This window comes from Cololabis saira, chromosome 5, assembly GCF_033807715.1.
Source record: "Cololabis saira isolate AMF1-May2022 chromosome 5, fColSai1.1, whole genome shotgun sequence".
Classification (NCBI taxonomy): domain Eukaryota; kingdom Metazoa; phylum Chordata; class Actinopteri; order Beloniformes; family Belonidae; genus Cololabis; species Cololabis saira.
This window is the reverse complement of record NC_084591.1, coordinates 19,034,562-19,056,827: the sequence shown is the minus strand read 5'-3', so window position 1 is coordinate 19,056,827 and position 22,266 is coordinate 19,034,562. Positions and strand designations below refer to the sequence as shown.

The following is a 22,266-nucleotide window of genomic DNA, read 5'->3' as shown; positions in this document are numbered from 1 at the left end:
TTATGCTTTTGGGTTATCCGGTCTGTGCGGCTGATGCGACCTTGTCTGCAAGTCGGTAGACTGGAGATCTGATTAGGCTTTTATTAAAGCAGCGAGCTCACTTCCCACTCCAAACAAATGGAAAAAAAGGAAAGAAAACAAAACAGACCCCCCCCCCCCAGATCAAGGCTGCGCACACAGAGACAGACACATGACTCATTAAAGCGGTAGCCGTGAACGCGCCGGGCCTCAGAGCGGGCCACGCTGAGCAGCCCGCCAGATCACAAGCATCTGAGAGGCAACAACAGGGAGGAGAGAGTGGAATGCCAACACTCCCAGAGGAGATTACAAACCCCGGTGGTTTCCATACCAACCGGTAAACACCTGTCCCGCGTTTGCTGATCACACACTCGGTAAACAGTTCTGACGAGCAGAAGCAACGAGGTGGGGAAACAACGAAAGGATGGAGGGAGGAATGAATGAATGCCACGAAGAGGGTGGAGGTTGGGGGGCGAGAGGGGGTTTGTTGGTGCTGATGGAGAGACCAGAGGAGAAGGTGGATGGATGGACGGAGGGAGGGAGGGCGGGAGGAAGGAGAAGAGGGGGGGCTCCACGATAAGAGAAAAATTCAGACCGGTCAAAGTTTCCTTTTTGCCAATCGTGCTCCTGATAAAGACAGCGCCTGCTCCGGAGCTGATAGAGGAGCTATCTCCCTCCCTTACCCTCAGCCCCCCCTCACCCTCCCCCCGCCTCACTCACCCGGCAGTTAGTTTGTGAGAAGGAGAAGAAGAAGAAGAAGAAGGAGGAAAAAAAAAAAAGCAGCGAAGGGGCCGTATCAGTGCGGCATCGCGGTGCTACCATCAACCAGCCGCCGCGCGGCAATTAATATCGCTCCAATTACTGTTAAAGGGACGAGGCTGGGACAGGACGATAATGAACACATCCTCTCCCCCCCGCCGCAGGAATTAAAACACACACACACACACACACACACACACACACACACACACACACACACACACACGCACACACACGCAGACCGGCATAAAACGTGCACAGCTTGAAAAGGAAATAATGCCAGATAGTGCGGTAATCTTCCTGCATTGTTTAACTCATTGAAGACAACAGACGGAGAGAAATAAATAACCAAACAAACCTTGATAAGGGAGGAAATAAATAATAAAATTATGGCGATTTACTTGTTATCTTCTCTTAGCTGCAGGCGTGTGTGTTTTTGTTACGACTTGAATACATTTCCCCCCCCGGGCTGTCAACAACACACATCCTGGAAGACACTCGGAGGGAGGGAGAGAGACACTCGGAGGGAGGGAGACACTCGTAGGGAGAGACACTCGGAGGGAGAGACACTCGGAGGGGGAGACGCATGGAGGGAGAGAAACACTCGGAAGGGGAGAGACACTTGGAGGGGGAGACACTGGGAGGGGGAGACACTGGGAGGGGGAGACACTCGGAGGGAGAGACACTGGGAGGGGGAGACACTCGGAGGGGGAGACACTCGGAGGGAGAGACACTTGGAGGGAGAGACACTGGGAGGGAGGGAGAGACACTGGGAGGGGGAGAGACACACTGGGGGGGAGACACTGGGAGGGGGAGACACTGGGAGGGGGAGACACTCGGAGGGGGAGACACTCGGAGGGGGAGACACTCGGAGGGAGAGACACTGGGAGGGAGGGAGAGACACTGGGAGGGGGAGAGACACACTGGGGGGGAGACACTGGGAGGGGGAGACACTGGGAGGGGGAGACACTCGGAGGGGGGGAGAGACACTCGGAGGGAGAGAGACACTCGGAGGGAGAGAGACACTCGGGGGGAGAGAGACACTCGGAGGGAGAGAGACACTCGGAGGGAGAGAGACACTCGGAGGGAGAGAGACACTCGGAGGGAGAGAGACACTCGGGGGGAGAGAGACACTCGGAGGGAGAGAGACACTCGGAGGGAGAGAGACACTCGGAGGGAGAGACACTGAGGGACAGACACTCGGAGGGGGAGAGACACTGGGAGGGAGAGACACTGGGAGGTGGAGAGACACACTGGGGGGGGAGACACTGGGAGGGGGAGAGACACACTGGGGGGGGAGACACTGGGAGGGGGAGACACTCGGAAGGAGAGAGACACTCGGAGGGGGAGACACTGGGAAGGAGAGACACTGGGAGGGAGAAACACTGGGAGGGGGGGAGAGACACTGGGAGGGAGAGACACTCGGAGGGGGGGAGAGACACTCGGAGGGGGGGGACACTCGGAGGGGGGAGAGAGACACTCGGAGGGGGAGACAAACACTCGGAGGGGGAGACAAACACTCGGAGGGAGGGAGACACTCGGAGGGAGAGAGACACTCGGGGGGAGAGACACTGGGAGGAGGGACAGACACTGGGAGGAGGAAGCACCAGGATCAGGACGTGCTCACTGATGTCTGAGCTGCATGGAGGCTCAAATAAGGTCCAATTACAGCGCAGCTTCTGTCCCTGCACTATTCAACTACAACAGCTCAAGCAGCTGAGCCAGACGGGCCTTTTAAGTTCAAGTTCAAGTTGACTTTATTAGTACCTGTAGGTAGATTTGTTTGCAGTAGATGGAAGAAGGCATCTCACACACAATCTTCACAGTCATTCATTCGACACAGGACAAATACAGAGAACATGTTTACGACAGCACAAGACAGACATGGCAGCTACTCACAATGCTCACTGAACAGGATAAAAGTAGATGTTGCCCACAAGGCAAAGAACAATAAATAGAGGTAGAACCAAGGTCAGGGTTTCTAATAAATGGAAATAAATGTAAAAGTTAAAAGCAAGATAGGCCTCAGCAATAAATAAAATGCACCAGCAGGGACAAAGCTGTCCCTACAGCGTGTGGTCCTCGTTCTCGGGACTATGACTCTGTGTCCTGATGGCAGTAGCTGGAACTCACCCACTAAGGGACGAGAGGCATCATTTGAAATGGAGCTGGCTCCATGATTCAAGTACCTGGTTCTGAGCCCATCGGTTTTGAATGAATCCTTCCTTCATTCCAACTTCCTGTGAAGTTTCTGGGACTGAGCAGACCGAGAGTGATTCCTGGATTCACAAACCTGGACTTCTCCATGGTAGACGCTCCTCTTCCCCTCCTTCCTCTTCCTCCTCTCCACCGCTGGGCGCAGGACCTTGCTCCTTCCCATCGCCATCTTCGTCCTCGGCCCCTCCTCCGGAGTCCTGGGTCACGGGCTCTGGAAACAACACAAGGAGCAGCATTCAAGCACACACCTAAGACCTTGTGCCTGTGTGTGTGTGTGTGTGTGTGTGTGTGTGTGTGTGTGTGTGTGTATTTGTGTGGTTCTTCCTGCTGGGAGATTAAAAGCTGCAGTGAAACCACTCTTTGTAACGTAACACCTTCACACACACGCGTTCAGGTTCACCACCACGGAGAGCAGGCCGAGATTCAGGAGGGACACCTTCACCTTCACTTCTGTCATCTCTTTATTTCATTCATTCACTTTATTCATTAAAAGAAAAACAAAACAGTTCATTATAATTACAAATCTCTTTCCTTGAATGAAAGGGAACAGAAAGAAGACTACGCTTATTTTATCCGTCCCTTTTTCCTAAGAAATCAAATTTCAATTAATGTAATAAAAAAACTACAACAAATTATGCAATTAAAAAAAACAACACTTTCCAATAAACGTAATTTAAAAAAAAAAAAACTAACAAAAAATAAAATAACACAAAATAGCTGTCGTCAAACAGATAGTCGTATTCTTTTTTGATTAAAAGAAAAAAAAAATATGACAATGGTGCTAAAAAGAGAGAGAGAAAAAAAGAAAACCCACCTAACTTAAAGGGGACCTATTATGAAAAACACGTTTTCTCTTGCTTTAACACATATAAAGTGGTCTCCCCTCAGCCTGCCAACTCAGAGAAGGAGGAAAGCAACCAAATTCTGCAGTGTCTGTACAGCCGCCCGGATGAGCCGTCCAGTGTGATGTGGCTTTTACGAGCCGTTCAGATTCTACTCCTGTCGTTACGTAACGATGGGAGCGATTTACATCAGTTGGCCACTGATGCGTGAAACCAACTCTGGCCGGAACAACAACAACTCCGCCAGCCGGAGCTTCCGCCATTTTTCCGTAGCGGTGTATCGTGACGGCGTCTGTTCGAGCTAGACATGCAAATTGCTCTGTTGTTGGTTGTAAAAACTTGCTTTGTGCCTCCCCTGCTACGCGTCATTCAGGCAGCCAATCAGCACAGTGCCTCATTATCATAGCCCCGCCCACTCAGAATCCCACATACATAATGAGGTTAGAGAATGGGAAGATAAAGACATGGCTCAGAGGCTGAATTTCTAACTTATTTAGCTAAAAATAATCAAAAGCTTGTTTTTAAGACATTCAAGGCCTGTTTAAAATAGGCATTAGATGCCATAATAGGTCCCCTTTAACAATTATCCTGATATCTCCGTGACTCTCTCCACTCATCCCCTTCCCTCTCTCCTCATCCACCCTTCCTTCTCTTTCTTTCACCGACTTGAAGGCGGGTCTCTTTCAACGTCTTTCCCTCCTATCTCGGCATCTCCCCCCCCCAGCCTGTCACCTTCAGCAGAGACTGAGGCTGCCTGTGTTCCTCTAATCAGTGCTGATATCCCTGTCATTGATCGAGCTGATTACACAGCCTCCTGCTCGCTGATCAAAGAAAGCCCTGGCTGGGTTGGAATATCTGCGTGTCTGTGTGTGTGACTATGATGTGTTTTTTCCCAGCATGCACAGGCTACATGAACCCTGAACTTTGCCTGTGTGGCAGATATCAGTGAGTTCATCACACGGCCGGGCTCCTCCCTATTAGCTGGACTCATGATTAGCGAGATAAGATTAATAGTTGCATCAGAGCAGCTGGCTCTATCTGACCTGAGGATCTTACACCATCATCAAACCAAAGGTCAGCTGATTTCAGGTAACTGGATTACAGGAATGTCAATATTAGCCGCACTAATAATGTTAAACGAGGAAGCTACTAAAAAAAAAATAAAAGAAAATAAGGTTGTAAACTGTCTACAAGCTTAACTCAGTCCACCATCTGTTATCAAACTTGAACTAAACCCACAACAAAATCTCCTTTGTCTGGTGAAATGAGGAAGGACTTGGGTGTACAGGTGTAGCGTGAATGACTGTCATCTCTGCTGGATAAAAACTCTGCGTCACTGATGACTAAATATTTGCTTGTTTAAATCTTCACTAAGTGAGTTCCAGCATCACCTCCTTGTCCAAAGAGCCAAAGTCCATGACTCCTCCTCTTTAACCCCCCAGGACCTTTCAGGTCCTCTTGTATGTTTCCCTTCCACAACCTTCTGGTTTTGTTTCTACTCGCTCCAAATCAGTTTTTTTAAATTCATTTGTTTGCCACCCTTCATGTTTGAGTTCTTCTTCAGCTGCCAGAGGTCAGCCCCCCCGCTGCCTCTCGTAGCTGCAGACTAATGGAGCTTTTCCACTAGTACCTACTCAGCCCGGCGCGACTCGCCTCCACTCGGTTTGGTTCTTTCCCACTAGGGGTCTAACGTGCCGAGTAGACACTTTTTCTGTAACTACAGGCCACCACTTGGTCAGGAGGTTGGCCAATCAGATGTCTGAGTCAGGATGTGACATCATTTCAAGAGCGACTCTGGGCTTCTTGTTCATTTTTTTTGTAGGAACAATGGTGTTGTTTTAAATTCATATCAAATAAATGCCACAGAATAAGCTCAACTCAACTCATCCATGTTCTCGGCTTTGGTGCCTTTACTTCTTCGTTTGTGTCGCACAATCAAATACGTCATAGTAGCTTCCTCCAACCCACCTACTTCTGATCTGGGTATTGAAAAGAAAACGAGGGCAAGGCTTGGCGAGTCGAGCTGAGTAGGTACTAGTGTAAAAGCGCCATAAGCTCCACTTCTAGATCCTGTGATCCGCTTTAGAGATGCACATTTCAAGCCGATTTCATCATTCTCTGCTCTGCATGATCTGAGAAACACAGCCACAATGTTCAAATCTTAAATAAATAGTTGTGTCTTGATTGTGAAGTGTCTTTGACACACAATATACTGGTTATCTACGAGCACATGGAACCTCAAGGCAGGAAACCTGATGCACACCTCAAGCACTTGCTCCAAGAGCTGCAGACCAGAGTTTTTATAACTTATTTTAATCGATGGAGAAGAAATGGAGTGATGGCGTCCTAAAGACTGTCTTGCATGTTTCTATCCTTGCAGGTGTTTCTTATCTCTGCATGCAGAGATGTTCAATGTCTCCCAACTGAAAGCTGTTTTCAGGAGGAAATTAAAAAAAGAGCAGGAGGATTGGAGGGCCGGTTTTACATGTTGATGATGGTGTTTCTGGTGGTGTGTGTTTACCAGCTGAGCTGCAACCAGCAGCTCAAAGATGTATTATTTTAGCTCAAATGTTTTAATATTTTGTTGGTTCCAGCTGATCAGTTCTGGGACATATTTGATGGTTAACTGCACATTTCCAGATTTTGGACAGAAACATCTCAAAAAATGTCTCCGGAGTGTGAATTGAATTGAAATTTTATTTCGAACATGAAACAGTAGTGAAAACAAAACAATAATAATCAATAATAAATAGATGTAAATAAGAAAACAAAAAGACTAAAATATAAATGAAAACCTGCATCCATCATAATTAACATGCTCGAAAAGGAGTAGGATGTAGTAAAAACGTATTAAATCCTACCCCCTAAACTCTCTTTCATTATAATCAAAATTAATTGAATTTCTATACAAAGAACAAAATATATCTATATATACATATATAACACATACAGATATATATATATATATATATATATATATATATATATATATATGTATATATACACACACATATATATATATATATATATACACATATACATACATACACACACACATACAAACATATACATACACACACAAATGCGTGAAGTGTTTTAAAAGTGTACTTGTCGTTTTATTGTTATTATTATAAACGAAAAAAGATCATCAGCAGGTTTGTAGATCATAATGATTTAACATTTCAGGTTTGGTGAAACACAACTCTTTTCTCTCCTTCTCCTCACTTCCTTCTTCCTCTCTTTCCCCAAATCCCGCCCCCCCGATAACACCTCAGCCATGTGCACAAAGGCCATGTTTACCCTCGCATTCCTGCTCCAATAAAAGGCCGTATCGCCCGGCCATAAACGCCCCGTGACCATGTGACGTCCTGGCGCTCGTGGAAACGTTCGAAAAGGCTGGCTGGATCTTCATCGCCTGAGAAATAAACGGATGAATCCAGAACGATGGACACATCCAGCATCATGTCACGTCCAGCTTTTTTTAAACCCTCCAAAGCAACATCAGAGCGACACACACACACACACACACACACACACACACACACACACACACACACACACACACACACACACACACCTGCCTAAACAGTGCCATTATTTTCAGCTATAAATCACATTGAATGGCACATTGATTTTATCCTGCAGGGGCTGGAGCGGAGAGGGGGGGGCTGCAGACACAGTTATTGCGTTTAATATTATCAATATTATCTCCCATATCATCTGAGACAGGGAGGCAGGTATCAGGAGGAGTCGACAGACACTTTTCTGCCAACCCCCCTCCTCCTCCTCCTCCTCCCTCTCTCCTTCTGTCCCTCCTCCTTCCCCCCCCTCAGCGAGACAGCCTCCATCAATCTGATAAGCTGAACTTCCCTGTCACACCTGCAGGGCAAAGTCACCTCCCAACTTCCACAACCCCTCAGCATCTCTGCTAAGTGAGTTTTAATGCCCCCCACCCCCATGAAGCGTCCACTCACAGCGTGGACGGGCCCGTACGGACTAGTCCTGTGTTGAAAAAAAATAAATTTTCCAATTCTAAATCGATTCTCATATTAATTCCTAAAAATCGATTTGTATGTCTAAAGATCGATTTTTTTTCATCATTACATTACAACTTTTGGTATTTTTTTGTTTATGCCAAAAAAAAGGAGTGTTTTGTTGGACACAAGAATAACTACTGCTATTTTTTTGCTTTTAAATATGTTTAAAGGTATGAAAACATTAATGTTCTCAGTTATAATTGCATACATTTTATATACAGTCTTGGGGTTATATTTGCATAAAATTCTAAAAACCAGATTCTCAAAAATTAAAAACCGAAATAGACCAAAAACGGAAAAAATTTAAACGGATATGGGAAAAATTTAAACAGATTTCATAGTTCCTCTGTTTGCTGCCCTGGATCTGTTTTCTATCTAATTCTGACCCACACGATGTTTCTGAAAGCAGTTCTATCAGCATTCTGGGAGGTGATTGGTCCTTACAGCATTATTAGCTGCCAATACTTGCTGTTGAATCTCAATATAATACTAGTATTAATATGTTGCATAACTACACAGTCATATAATTCATTCAACAGCTCAAAAAACAGTTTTAATAACACTAACCCAAATCAATATCGGGATCGAATCGAATTGAACCAAATCTTGATAATCGATTCTGAATCTTAAGAATTGGAATCGAATCGATTCTTGACATTTGAATCGATCCCCAGCCCTAGTACGGACCCCACACCCAACAACCTGGGTGAAGGAGAAGAAGCCCAATCCCATCCCTGCTGAGGCCGCAGCCACGTCTGTCGTCTGTCACCGCCGACACTCCATCCATTCAGCAACAGAACCGACACGCCTCGGAGATCAATACACCGATCAATGCTGCGCACAAAGTAATCCAGACCGGAAACGTGTGGGAGTGACACGCCGTGGGGGAAGTTATTTACACGGGCTGGAATAAAACTGCTCTGTGTCGGAGGAGGAAGAGCCAGGCGGCCGCTGGCAGCAGCACCTCCTGCAGCTGCCCAGAGAGCATTCTTCAGGCTTAATAAAAGACTACAGTCACTGTGGAAAAGACAGAATCGGTTCACAATGTTCTTTTCACCGAGTATCTGATGAAACAGATTAAATGTTCACATTTAACCGTATTTCCAATGGCATGGTAACAGGGAAGTAAATACATAAGCTGCACTCAAACTTCCAAGTCTTTTAGTCCCCGTTTCTACTAACTATCTGGACATCCCATTGCCATGTCCTGCACGCCACTTGTTGGCAACACTTAGCCACTGTGCAGCCCCATTCTTGACATTTTATACGAAAGATTAAATACCTCAAATTGACACCTCAGTGACTCTGGAACGGTACCTGAACACTGTCTTTTTCAAACAAAGCCTCCACTTGCCCAGCAGCTGCTGTTTCAACATTTTAGCATATTTTCTTTTTTTTCTTTTGAATATTTTGTGACTAATGGGCTTAATTGACAAGAGTGACGCAGGAAGAGGAGGCAGAAAAAGCGGATAAGGCACATGGCAACGGGTCACGGGGCGAGAGTCAAACCTGGGGCGGATGCAGGAGCTCTGACTGTTCATGACTGTGATTTAATATCACAGGATCAATACGTATAAGGGAATGAAAAAGGTATTTATACCATGACCTGGACAAATACTGAGAGCAGTGTTCCTTCATTTCTGACTAGGAGGAATGAACGTGCTGAATCAGCCTTGAGCCCTCGCATCAGCTGGTGGTCAGACACTTCCACATTAAAAATTTATAGAAAAAACAGAATATATGATTTCCAACTGAGCCTGGTCGTCAACAAGGGAAGATGAGACGCTCCCAGAGAGATAGGGGCGTCTGGATAATGGTCCAGTTTGCTCAGTGTATCTAAGTCTGCGGCGGCAGTATTATGATCTGGGATCTTCAGCTCAGTTGACGAGCTACGTTTTTGTTCGGTTCTGACGGCAGAGGGAAGGTCCAAGACGAAAACGACAGGATTTATTTGGCCTGAATTGTGTAAGTTTGGTTTGGTGAGCACGAGACATTATTTCCACACATGGTTCGGCCACCGCAGAGTCCAACCTCAGGGAAGTTGTGGAGCAGAACGTACACAGGGGTCCAACAGTCACAATTTAAGATGTTGAAGTTGGTTGAACAAATTGTGAAGGTTTGACTTTTGACTTTGATTTATTTGGTTTCATTCTATTTAATTTCTTTTACTGGCAAAGGCAGTAAACAATGATTGATATTGTAGGTATAACATTGGCTCTCCAGCTGATGGTGGGGCCTGTAAGCTGAGCTGACGAAGAGAGAAATGTTTGAATGCATTACAACGTTACGGAAGAGCAACAACAGTTCCATATTAAAAAATCCTAACCTTGACCCGAACCCTCAGATGAGAAAAACAAACTATGGTCTATGAAGATCTTCCACCACTGACTGAGCTCAAAAAATATATACATTTAACTGGTTTAACTTTCTTTCCCTTGATATGTGACCACGGTAAACAGGTTATATGCTTTATAAGTGATCTTTAAATCCCCCATCCTTATTTTTATAATTATGTTTTTTTCATTGAAGGTATCTGACCCGGTCTCTGTACGTTTTGACCGTATAGAAACGTAATTCTCATCAGTTGTGTGAAATAAGACCTGGAAACAGGCATTGTGGCATAGAATTGTCAAATTGGTTTAATTCACTGTACGAATTGTTACAGATTACTTTTGTTATACTGTATTTGACCCGGTCTTTGTACGTTTTGACCGTACAGAAACGTAATTCTTGCCATTGTAAGAATGAGATGTACCTGCTGTACTCTACTGCCCTTACTTTTTAACAACTTGTGCTTTTTATTATTTTACCTCTTTTCTTATCATTTTATTTGTTATTTACTGTTTAATTGTGTCTTACAGCTTTTAATGTTGATGTAAAGCACTTTGAATTACCTTGTGTTGAATTGTGCTATACAAATAAACTTGCCTTAAAACCGCCACAAAGGTAAAGTGTCTACTCCCATAACTTCTTGCCAACTCTCTCTTACCTACAAGTAAGACATTACAAATGCTTGCGTATCTTCAAAAGTTGACATTTTCCACCAGTTGCTTTCGTCAGAATCAAAAAAAAATAATCAGACACAAAAGGGGACAACAATCAAAGGTCATAAACTTATCAGCCTCGAGGTTAACTTTGAAGTTTCTCAGTATGTATAAAAACCATGCTTTCATCATGAAAGACGGACAGATGGGTTGTTTCTGGAGGTTGCTGCAAGTGTAGAGCACTTCTGAGAAAAGGGAAGGAAAAAAGCCCCACAACAGAAGCAGACAGGGGCGTACCGAGCTGATGCTCCTCTGGAGATGTGGGAGCGAGTGTGTGTGGATGCTTCGGTGTCACCGTTAATAAAGCAGGCCTCGGGTGTGAGAGAGTGTATGGTCCTGTTACTGCTAGAATGTGTTTTTCTTGCGAAAGTTATCAGGGCGGTTATCGCTTGTGTGTGCGTGTGTGTGTGTGTGTGTGTGTGTGTGTGTGTGTGTGTGTCTTCCAGATGGTGGATAAGAGGCCCTGCCTTTATTAGCCAGTGCTGGCCAGATAAAGACCTGGTATTGATCCCAGGTTGAAAGAGCAGGTTCGTCAAACATGGCTGATTTACAGAGAACTGATAATGGCAGCACCGGGCAACCGAGGAACCCCGGATAGAGGAGAGAGAGGAGTAAATCAACAATGTGATGGAGATGTGTGTTTGTGTGTGTGTGCTGGGCTTAAACACATGCACATATAGAGAAACGGGGACGCTATCACGGGACAAACTCACTCACATGTGCAGCACGCGTGAGTTCTCTCATCTCCGTCATCTCATACAATTTAATACACACACATAACCCTCCATCCCCTCACACACACACACACACACACACACACACACACACACACACACACACACACACACACACACACACACACACACACACACACACACACACACACACACACACACACACACACACACACACACACACACACACACAGCTAATCTCTAATCTTGTCTCGATTAGCACCTGACAGAATTTCCATGGGTTTATCAAACCGAGCCAACCAGCAGACGCTTATCAGCCTCAGCCCCAAAAATTTCACAAGAGCAGGAATTTTTGAGATTAAAAAACACAGCCAGTGAAATCTTGAATAAGTCAAAAGAATATGAGTGAAAACTCTGCTATCGCACAGCACGGGAAGGGGGGGGGGGCAGTGTCTCGGGATGAGAGGTGGATGGAGGGAGCGGACTCACCAAAGCCAACAGAAATGCTTTTCTCCCATTTGCTTTATTATTTTTTCTTATGCGTTTAGACACGTTTGAGATAAAAAACTGTGACACATGTGAAAGTTGTGACCTCATAAAGAGGAGGGAGACATTTTTTTTTTTTTTTTTTTTTAATAGTTTTGGGTCTTCGGTTGACGTTAATCGTGTAACAGATAACAGGCAGGCAACAGTTGATGAAAAAAAACAAAGTCTTGATGTTGCGATCAAACTGATAACAACCACTAAAGATAATAACAACCGCTATTAACTGACAGAGAAGCTGCCATCTGGATGACTTTACTGGGGAGCAGCTCAACGATGCCACGCATGCACAAACACTGCTTTCTTATGTAGAAAATGTAGTGTGAATATTCATTTTTGCAAGTATTTGTGCTAAAATTTCAACCAATTCACCATCTTCTCTTTCTTTTTTTTTTCAAGGAGTGTTTCGAAGCAGCTCCCCTGAACGGGACCCTGTCACCTGCCACCTGTACACCAGCAGCACTTTACAAACGTACCGCCACACTTAGAACAGGATGTCCTTCCTTATTTTGATGCTCACACACAACATGACTTTCTTTCTGTCACTCTACACTTCTGCAACATTGCTTATCTTATTGAGGCGTGCTGTTTTACAACTCAACCCGAGATATTTCAGGGGTTTTTTTTGTGAATCAATATACATCCATTTTTGCATCCAAGGCCAGCGACACATTCAAAAAGAAAAAGACGTAACTGAATATAAAAGTAATACTGCAACGTTGTGAGTCGCTCTTCCAACACGTGAACCTGCTTCAACTTCAGATGCTCTCAGTTTTTCATTCACCTCTTCCACCTCTTCCTTCCTTCAAGCACATAAGGTTTGCATCAGTGGGGGATCACTTCTATACTGCAACTGACAATTAGGTCTGCGGAGAGGATCATTGGGACTAACCTCCCATCTATCCAGGACCAGGAAACGGGCAGGTAGCATCTCTGCAGACCCCTCACACCCAGGACAAGGTCTGTTTGAACTCCTCCCCTCTGGACGGCGCTACAGAGCTCTGTACACCAAAACCTCTGCTATCGCACAGCACGGGAAGGGGGGGGGGGCAGTGTCTCGGGATGAGAGGTGGATGGAGGGAGCGGACTCACCAAAGCCAACAGAAATGCTTTTCTCCCATTTGCTTTATTATTTTTTCTTATGCGTTTAGACACGTTTGAGATAAAAAACTGTGACACATGTGAAAGTTGTGACCTCATAAAGAGGAGGGAGACATTTTTTTTTTTTTTTTTTTTTAATAGTTTTGGGTCTTCGGTTGACGTTAATCGTGTAACAGATAACAGGCAGGCAACAGTTGATGAAAAAAAACAAAGTCTTGATGTTGCGATCAAACTGATAACAACCACTAAAGATAATAACAACCGCTATTAACTGACAGAGAAGCTGCCATCTGGATGACTTTACTGGGGAGCAGCTCAACGATGCCACGCATGCACAAACACTGCTTTCTTATGTAGAAAATGTAGTGTGAATATTCATTTTTGCAAGTATTTGTGCTAAAATTTCAACCAATTCACCATCTTCTCTTTCTTTTTTTTTTCAAGGAGTGTTTCGAAGCAGCTCCCCTGAACGGGACCCTGTCACCTGCCACCTGTACACCAGCAGCACTTTACAAACGTACCGCCACACTTAGAACAGGATGTCCTTCCTTATTTTGATGCTCACACACAACATGACTTTCTTTCTGTCACTCTACACTTCTGCAACATTGCTTATCTTATTGAGGCGTGCTGTTTTACAACTCAACCCGAGATATTTCAGGGGTTTTTTTTGTGAATCAATATACATCCATTTTTGCATCCAAGGCCAGCGACACATTCAAAAAGAAAAAGACGTAACTGAATATAAAAGTAATACTGCAACGTTGTGAGTCGCTCTTCCAACACGTGAACCTGCTTCAACTTCAGATGCTCTCAGTTTTTCATTCACCTCTTCCACCTCTTCCTTCCTTCAAGCACATAAGGTTTGCATCAGTGGGGGATCACTTCTATACTGCAACTGACAATTAGGTCTGCGGAGAGGATCATTGGGACTAACCTCCCATCTATCCAGGACCAGGAAACGGGCAGGTAGCATCTCTGCAGACCCCTCACACCCAGGACAAGGTCTGTTTGAACTCCTCCCCTCTGGACGGCGCTACAGAGCTCTGTACACCAAAACCTCCAGACTCAGAGACAGTTTCTCCCCCCAAGCTGTTGCTCTGATGAACTCTCAACACTTAGAGTCTCAGAGTAATCAACCACTGTGCAATAATAATAACAATAATAGCCACAATCATATGCTGTAACCTTTCAATAACCATGTCTACCTCATGCTGCGGCACCTTTCACTTTTTCACTTTTTTTAAATTGTATATATGTTAACAAGAGCTGTCATTTGCCAATTTACCTATTTACTGTAGAGTGAGCAAAAATAACCGAGTCAAATTCCATGTCTTGTTTGACCTGACTTGGCCAAATGAACATGATTCTGATTCCATTTTAGTTTTCAAACGGTCAGGTCTGCAGGTCTGAAGGTCAGGCCCGTCCAGCACCTGAACCCTCTTCTGTGCAGAATGTGGTTTTTGCATTGTCCTGCTGGAAAATGCATAGTTGTCTTTGGAAAAGCTATGGCAGCATAGACCTCTCTGAAAGAGTATTAATGACCTTTGCTAGGCATATCAATGCGACTCCAGACCATAACGGCCTCTGGATCAGGTGCTGCCGTCTGGATGGTCCTTGTTGTTTTTGGTACATCCCAGAAAACTCAGAGCCCAAAGAAGTCAATGGACGAGGTTAGATGCATTTCTGAATCCAGCTCCATCTTTCAGTGCTGAGCCGAGATCCACCGACTGCAATCTGTTACTATTGATGAATGACATTTGTTGTTGCCGTGTTTGTCTGAGGGATCAGAGATCACTGGTGTCCGTCTCGTGCTTGCTGCCTTGCTTCCCTTGCCCTTTACATGTTGAAATTCCTCCAGATTCTTTGAACAGTTTAATGATATCATGCACTGCAGAAGGAGAAAATATGCAAATCCCATCCAATCCCTTTATGAGGAATTTTGTTTTTCAACATGTAAATGATTTTCCCACAGATTTATTGACAAAGACTCAGCTCTTCATTGAAACTGCTCATTTCACACCTGTTGCAGGTCTGAAATGCATTAAAGGGTGTATAACTACAAATGCCATGAATTTATTGTGAAAAAGAAAACTAAATATTGGGGTCAAGTCCCTCTGTGAGAAGAAATTTAAGGGAAAGCAAATGAAAGAATCACTGCACTGTTTTTTTTTAATTATCATTATCCATATCGTCCCGTTTTTTTTCTTATTTGGGAATAAGTTACTGATTTTTTTTTGGAACAGTTTTTTTGGCTCAAGATCAGATATCAAACTTCTTAAAGGCCCAATCTACTCTGATTGTCTGACCTTTGTCAGATAATTAAATTACGGAAATAAATAACGGAAGAAAACACCAAGAACCACAAACAAGGTGTTCTGTTTCCCTGTGAGAGAAAAGTCCTCCTTTTAGGGTAGACTGCTTGTATCTTTGCACAAATTCAATCTGCAGGCTCTTGCAGATCTACAGAAGGTGAGACTTCAACATTTCGTCCTAAAGACATCACTAATCAGGAGCGAGCAAGAAAAAAAAAAAAAAGGTAAAACACGAGGAAACTTATGCTTCACCTGAAGGTGGGGATGTTGTTGAAATAAAACTTTGTAGCACAATCACCTGAGCTGCCACTCATTATCTCTCTCTCTGTCTAGGCTGGAGAATTGTGTTTTTCCAGCAGCCCTGATGAACATTTAACGCCTTGTTTACGCTCTCTGTTGAAAAAGTGTTAAAATGATCAGTTCATGGTCATATATAAGCTACAAATTATTGCCAATATACAACATATTGGTTATAGCTTTATATCAATTTATGTTGTTAAGAAGTGTTCGACCTCAATGTTGACTTTGCATCCAGAAAATAGAGACATCTGTAAAAGGAACACGTGTATGTTTAGTTCTGCTTTCAGGCCTGCTAGACCTGCTTTCAGTTTTTTGTGGGCGATTGAGGGGGTGGAACTTTCTCTTGATGAGTAATTGATGGCTGTTTGTGAATTGGATTTGTTTATTTATTTTACTATTACGTTTTTTATTTAATATTTATTTATTTCAGGTTGCATTTTTTAATTCAATATTGATTAATTTCAGGTTGAAGATTATTAATATTTTTCTCTCAGGTTTAATTTTTTTAAATTGTATTTGACTTACACAATCAAACGACTGCGTCTACACTTACAGTACATTTGTTATTATTAATAAAGGTTGTCAAGTTAAAGGGCATGTTATACGGTCATTTTGTACCAATGATACATTTGGGATGGGGAGAGGTGTGAGGGTGTGTAGCAGGGGGGGCCTCAAAATAACATTTGCCTTAGGGCCCCCTTTTGGTCAGGGGCACCCCTGGGTGTGAAGCGCTCCCAGACATGAACGTACGGATGCCACTGCATTACTGACAATTTCCAGGTTTTTTTAAAACCAGATTGTAGATATATATCGTTTCCGATCAATTCAGTTTTGTTTCTGTGATTCCTTCGGAAAACCTGAACAAGTAATGTTGAAGATCCAAATCTGGTCCAAAATAACATCTATGACCAGAAAACTTGAGTACTTCAGATCCGGCCCCTGAGCGTTCCTCAGTGGAAACTAGGCCAAAGCAGGAATGAAGGTCAATAAAGTGCTTTACATGAAGATCAATGAATATCCAAATGTATTGACTATCGTCATTTTTCCTGAAAATCTCACCAACATCAAACTTCCCAATATGGATGAGGTGCTGCTCATTTTGCTCTTTTTTGTTCCAACATTTCCTTGTGCAGGTGACGTGTCACCAGCCGCTTACCTTCGCTGTAGAGGGGCGTGTACGGCGGCGGGCTGGAGCCGTCCCCTTCGGCGGAATCATCCGGGTCCGAGGCCCCGCCCTCCTCCCCCGACAGGCTCAGCGTATCAGCGGCGTTCTCCTCGCTGCCGTCAACATCCCCGAGGGAACCTGGGGCGAGAGGGGGGAAGTGACATTCAGATCAGCTTGAAGACGGCGCATTTCAAAACCACTATTTGCTCATAAAAGAAAAAGCAAACTAGAGATGCACCGATCGATTGGCCACCGATCGGTATCGGCCGATAGTGCCCCTATTGGTTTTGATCCGAGTTCTCAAAATAATAGTTCAAAGCTGGCTGATCTGATTTACAACAACAAACCTCTGCCCGCGCGTGCGTTCCCACATCTCAGACCCAGCTGTCCTAAGGGGGCGTGGCCGGCGTCGCCGGTATGGGAGTTTTACAATGTCCGAATAGGACAACAAATATGCAGTTTGCAAAGCGTATGCAAAGGAAATACCCCGAGAATTCATGTTATAAAAGAATTTCAACACAACGAAGCTGATAAGACATTTTAAAGTTTCTCAAGTCAAGGACTATATAAAGTAAAGGAGCGTGCAGAAACGCCGCTAACTCACCTATAACAGAGACCTATAAACGACAGCAGCAACAGCAAAAAAAAAGAAACTACATCATAAGGTAATGAATTCATAAACCTTGATCATCGGATAGCGGTGGATGCTATTGCTAAAACTTTCACAAAGCTTAATAATTCATAATACATTTTTTTATTTTAAGATGTATTCCTTTTTCCTCAGGAAAACTAAGGTTTATAGTTTATAACTTGTATCAACTCTAAGAGAGTGGCATGTCTACTGTTGTCTGTGTTGTTGCACTGCACGTTGTGTTGTACACATTTATTACCACATGAAAGCTTAAGTTAATAAAATACATGAGTCTAAGAGTCTCTAGAGGGTGAAATATTTCACATCAGCCTGCAATAAAACACTGGTCAATTCATGACACTTTCTCATCTCCTAATTTTGATACCTAAATGTCAGTGAAGTGTACATGAGACAACAATATTGAAGAATTTATGGATTTCACGCTGTGATCGGCAATATCGGTATCGGCAGATACTGGTTTTGGTGATCGGTGATCGGCCCTCAAAATCCTGATCGGTGCATCTCTAACGCAAACACACAAAAGTAGCAGTAAAAAAACAAGGAGAGCAGAAGTGGTGAACTGTCCTCCTCGAGTCCAAACACAGCCGTGCAGGAGATGGAAAAATATGATCACACGTTCAGACAGGAAAGGGAAAAAAAGGATTCTAAACACAGTGACACATGAATACTTTTTTTTGTCTCCCCTCATTCAAAAAACGGTTTCAAGAATTGGACACGCTGAACAGTCTAATCCGGAAGATTAATAGCAAGAAGCCAAGGGGGACCTTAAAGCCAAATTACAGTATACCTAAAATTGCAGCTAAAAGAGTGATTAGTGCAGGGCTGATCAGTATCAATTACAGTTTCATAATCCCTGCTGACCATAGTAATTATACAGTACTTTTGATCTATTTTAGCCTGTTTGAAGATTACATCCAAAAAATTGAAGTCAGTTAATATGGATTTAATGCGACTTCTTTAAAACTGCTTCATTAATAACACTGACTGCCAGATGGATCTTTTAATGGTGCATTAAGAGATCCGAACCTTGAAATATTTCACCCGTTTGTTAGCCGCGTCTCTCTCTCCCGTCAAGTTATTAGTCTTTCGAAGGCCTGCCGATTGCAGAAGGGGAGAATCTGTAATTCACATCTGCATTGCTGGAGCCGCAGCTCCCGAGAGGTTTGCGTGATCGAATTATTCATTGAGGGTGCCGGTTCCTCTGAGGGGATTAGGGGGAGTCGGGCCGGGGCGGTTAACATGCTGCAGACTGCTGAGGGAGACACGCATACATAATGATGGTGATGCGCTGGAGAGACGAGGAGGGTGGGCGCATTGTTTTGGAACGACTGAACCGGGGGTGAAATGAATACAGACATTTGCCGTGTTTCTCCCTCAATCCAGAACAGGTTGTAAATTAATTTTCTGGAGGATGCATTGGAACGAACAGGGGAGGATTGTTTCGGCACTAAAGCCGTGACTGGGGGGCGTATATATTTACAATTCTTAAACAAAAGGAGTCTATAATCTATACAAAGCGCAAAACAATACCCGTGAATAAAGAAGCTTGTAGAAAAAGGGAGAGGCAATTTTTCTAATTCTGTTAATTTCACTTCCAAAGCAATTAAAAGCAGGCAGAGATAATGCTGGGAAACAATTGCCGGCTGACAAAGTGTTTCTGTCTTTGTAAATGAAACATCTTTAGGCTAATTTCAACTTCCACGCCTGCATGGTTCACTCTAATTTCAGATAAAATTAACACAACTAGATTTGGACCTTCATATAAAAAAAAAAAAAGACTGGAGGAGAAAGAATAAAAAGATCGATCCTGTACACAATATTTTTAGAATTGGGCCCATGTCGCCAGAGCTGCACTAGATCTAATTTTCAGTATCTTTAAGGACATTTTCATACAATTAATTTTCCTTTAATCATAATTGTACAAAGGGACTTCTCTGTGTAACATTCCAATTATATTTCCAGTTTAAAATTAAGTTTGAATTATGATTTCTTTCCTCATTACAGCTCTGGTTTAATGAATCAATCGCTGCATCGCTGCTTTCGGACATCAAATGGTGCGGAAAAAGTTTCAGCTCCACTTTCCCTCCTCTTTTATCCGAGCAGAAATATTCTGCGGCTGCCTTCTCTTCCTGTCTCGGATAGTTGGCAGAGAGGATAGCGGGGGCCGGTGTGATAAGTGCCCCATGTTCTACTTCATTAGTCCGTTTTAAAGCTACGGCCTTTAATTGTTACACTGCGATATCCAGGAAAATTGGACTGAACTAATTCAAGAAAAGATGACGCAATTATGAAGAGACGTAACCCACATGTGTATCTCTGTAGGAGGGTCATCAATTAAGTTGGGTCTTATCCAACAACAATGTTCGGCTTTCCAGACTGCAGACCGAGGATCTAAAGTCTAAAAAATGCCCCAAGCTCACTCCAGTTCCTTCAACTTGAGTTGTCATGTCAATGAAACTTTGAGCTGCACATTGAAAAAAAAAAAAAGAAAAGCACTCTCCAGATCAAGAAGAGTTGCTTTTTGGTTTGTTTTTGTTGTTTTAAATAAATGTTCTCCATGATTTTTCTCTTCAAACTGCTCCTCTTTTACCCACAACCTTCCTCGACCAGCAACTTGTTTTGTTATGTGGTGGTGGGAATTTAACGTCAAAAGGTTAAAAAGTCAAAGCAAGTCAGGTTGATGATGTCTATGAAATATATCGTTGAACATATTCAACAATGGTCAATGTCTTTTTTTCCCTCAGACAACTCAATATTTGGATCAAAATATGACTTTGGCCTTTTTTTTTTTTAAGAGGGTGACAATGTGAGGCTTTAAGAAGACGAGTTCCCAGTTCCAATGAGATTTCAATCAATGGACAGTGCTGATTAATTAAATAATACACAAGAAAAACAAAGATGTTTTCAGAAAGCAAAGCAGGACACGGCTCTGATGGAGAAATGTGCCGATGCCCATTTCACACGTGAAACACAAGACATGAACAGCTTTGACAATTTGATGCAATTGGCTTTCATCCCTGGTTGGTCACATTTAATGTTTGTTGCGGTTTCATTCAGACAGCCGACAACAGCAGACAACAGCAAACAGCCGACAACAAGTTTTTATCAGTTACGCCTCCGAACCAAAGTGAAATCTTTTTTTTAAATCGTCACGACCTGGAGAAAGCTGTTCACGCTCTAATCAGCTCGAGATGAGACTATTGTAATGCACTATATGTTGGCGTCTCCAAGTCCTCTATTAGCCGCCTTCAACTAGTGCAGAATGCAGCTGCCCGTCTTTTTACTAGCACTAAAAGACGTGAGCACATCACTCCGGTCCTCTATTCACTCCATTGGCTTCCTGTCCATTTTAGAATTGATTTAAAACTTTTAATGTTTTTATTTTTAAAGCCCTCAACGGCTTTGACCCGCCCTATTTATGGGAGCTTTTGACGGTGCGTGTGCATGGCAGGGCGCTGAGATCCTCAAACCAACTGTTGTTGGAGGTGCCGGGGTCAAAGTTCAAGCGCTGGGGTGACCGAGCCTTTTCAATTGCCCCCCCGGGCCCCAAGCTCCACCGCAACCTACGCACCATCTCTGACCTGGGCCTTTTTAAATCAAGCCTTAAATTTGCTCACTATTTATTTAGAATGGCTTTTAATACCCAGTAGTGGGGTGACACTTTTTCTTTTATTCTATCTATTATTTGCTCTGTCTTATGATTGTATTGTATATGTATTTCTGTATGTTTTATTCTGTTAAGCACTTTGGCTCACCTAGAGGTGGCTGTAAAGGGCTATATAAATAAAGTACATTTACATTTACAACAACTGAGAACAGCAAACAACTGACAACAGCCCCTACTTGCTAGCTGGTGCTGCGGTTGTGCAGAACCACCTTGGCGCTGAAGGGAAGCATCTAAAACACAGATTTTGTCTTAATGTTTAAACTGGATGAATATTCAAAGTTACACAACACTTTCGGTTGTTTTCCAGTGTGGGTTTCAGGCTCATTTACTCGTGTATTGGTTTGGTTTTAGGATATACTCATGTAAACAGCAACCCTTTATATTTTTGTGGATGGAGAACTCTTGCCGATAGATTATTGACAATTGCAGCTTTTAGAGATGACCTGTCTTCATTTTTCTCTTGTATCGGACCAAAATCACTGGTTCTGTCAGACTCCCTTCTCCAAGTCAGCAACCTTCTTCGCCTGTTACAGCAGGAAGTAACCTATAGCAACCACCTGCTTACTAATTAATCTGTGTGTGTGTGTGTATATACAGGACTGTCTCAGAAAATTAGAATATAGTTGCTACGATACAGTTGGCTCATCATTCAACAAAATCACAGTTCAAGCTTTTCTTTTACTTTTTTTTTTATAGTTAAGGTGAGATGGAGAAGAAAGTCCTCGTTTAAGGGCATCGCCATAGTAATGACTTCAGTCTCCATTGCTAAAATAGTGCGTCCCCAGGAGACAGCTGAGAGTCAGCACTCCCAGATTCGCATAATAAGACAGAAACATGTATAAAAATGTAAAAAGCGGACAGATACTGTATGTGCTAAAAAAAAAAAAGGAGGAGAAAATGTACAGACAAAT

At 43.4% G+C, this 22,266-nt stretch overlaps 1 protein-coding gene across 1 annotated transcript in view; it reads right to left on the bottom strand.

Annotated features, from left to right (window-relative positions):
• The window catches only part of zfpm1 (zinc finger protein, FOG family member 1), a 126,281-nt gene that overhangs the window by 56,648 nt on the left and 47,367 nt on the right, over positions 1-22,266 (bottom strand). Inside the window, exons 2-3 of the mRNA XM_061721135.1 lie at positions 17,028-17,174; positions 3,071-3,205 (exon numbers count right to left, since the gene is read on the bottom strand). Of these exons, the coding sequence (XP_061577119.1) occupies positions 3,071-3,205; positions 17,028-17,174 (282 nt within the window). The remainder of the gene's footprint in view (positions 1-3,070; positions 3,206-17,027; positions 17,175-22,266) is intronic.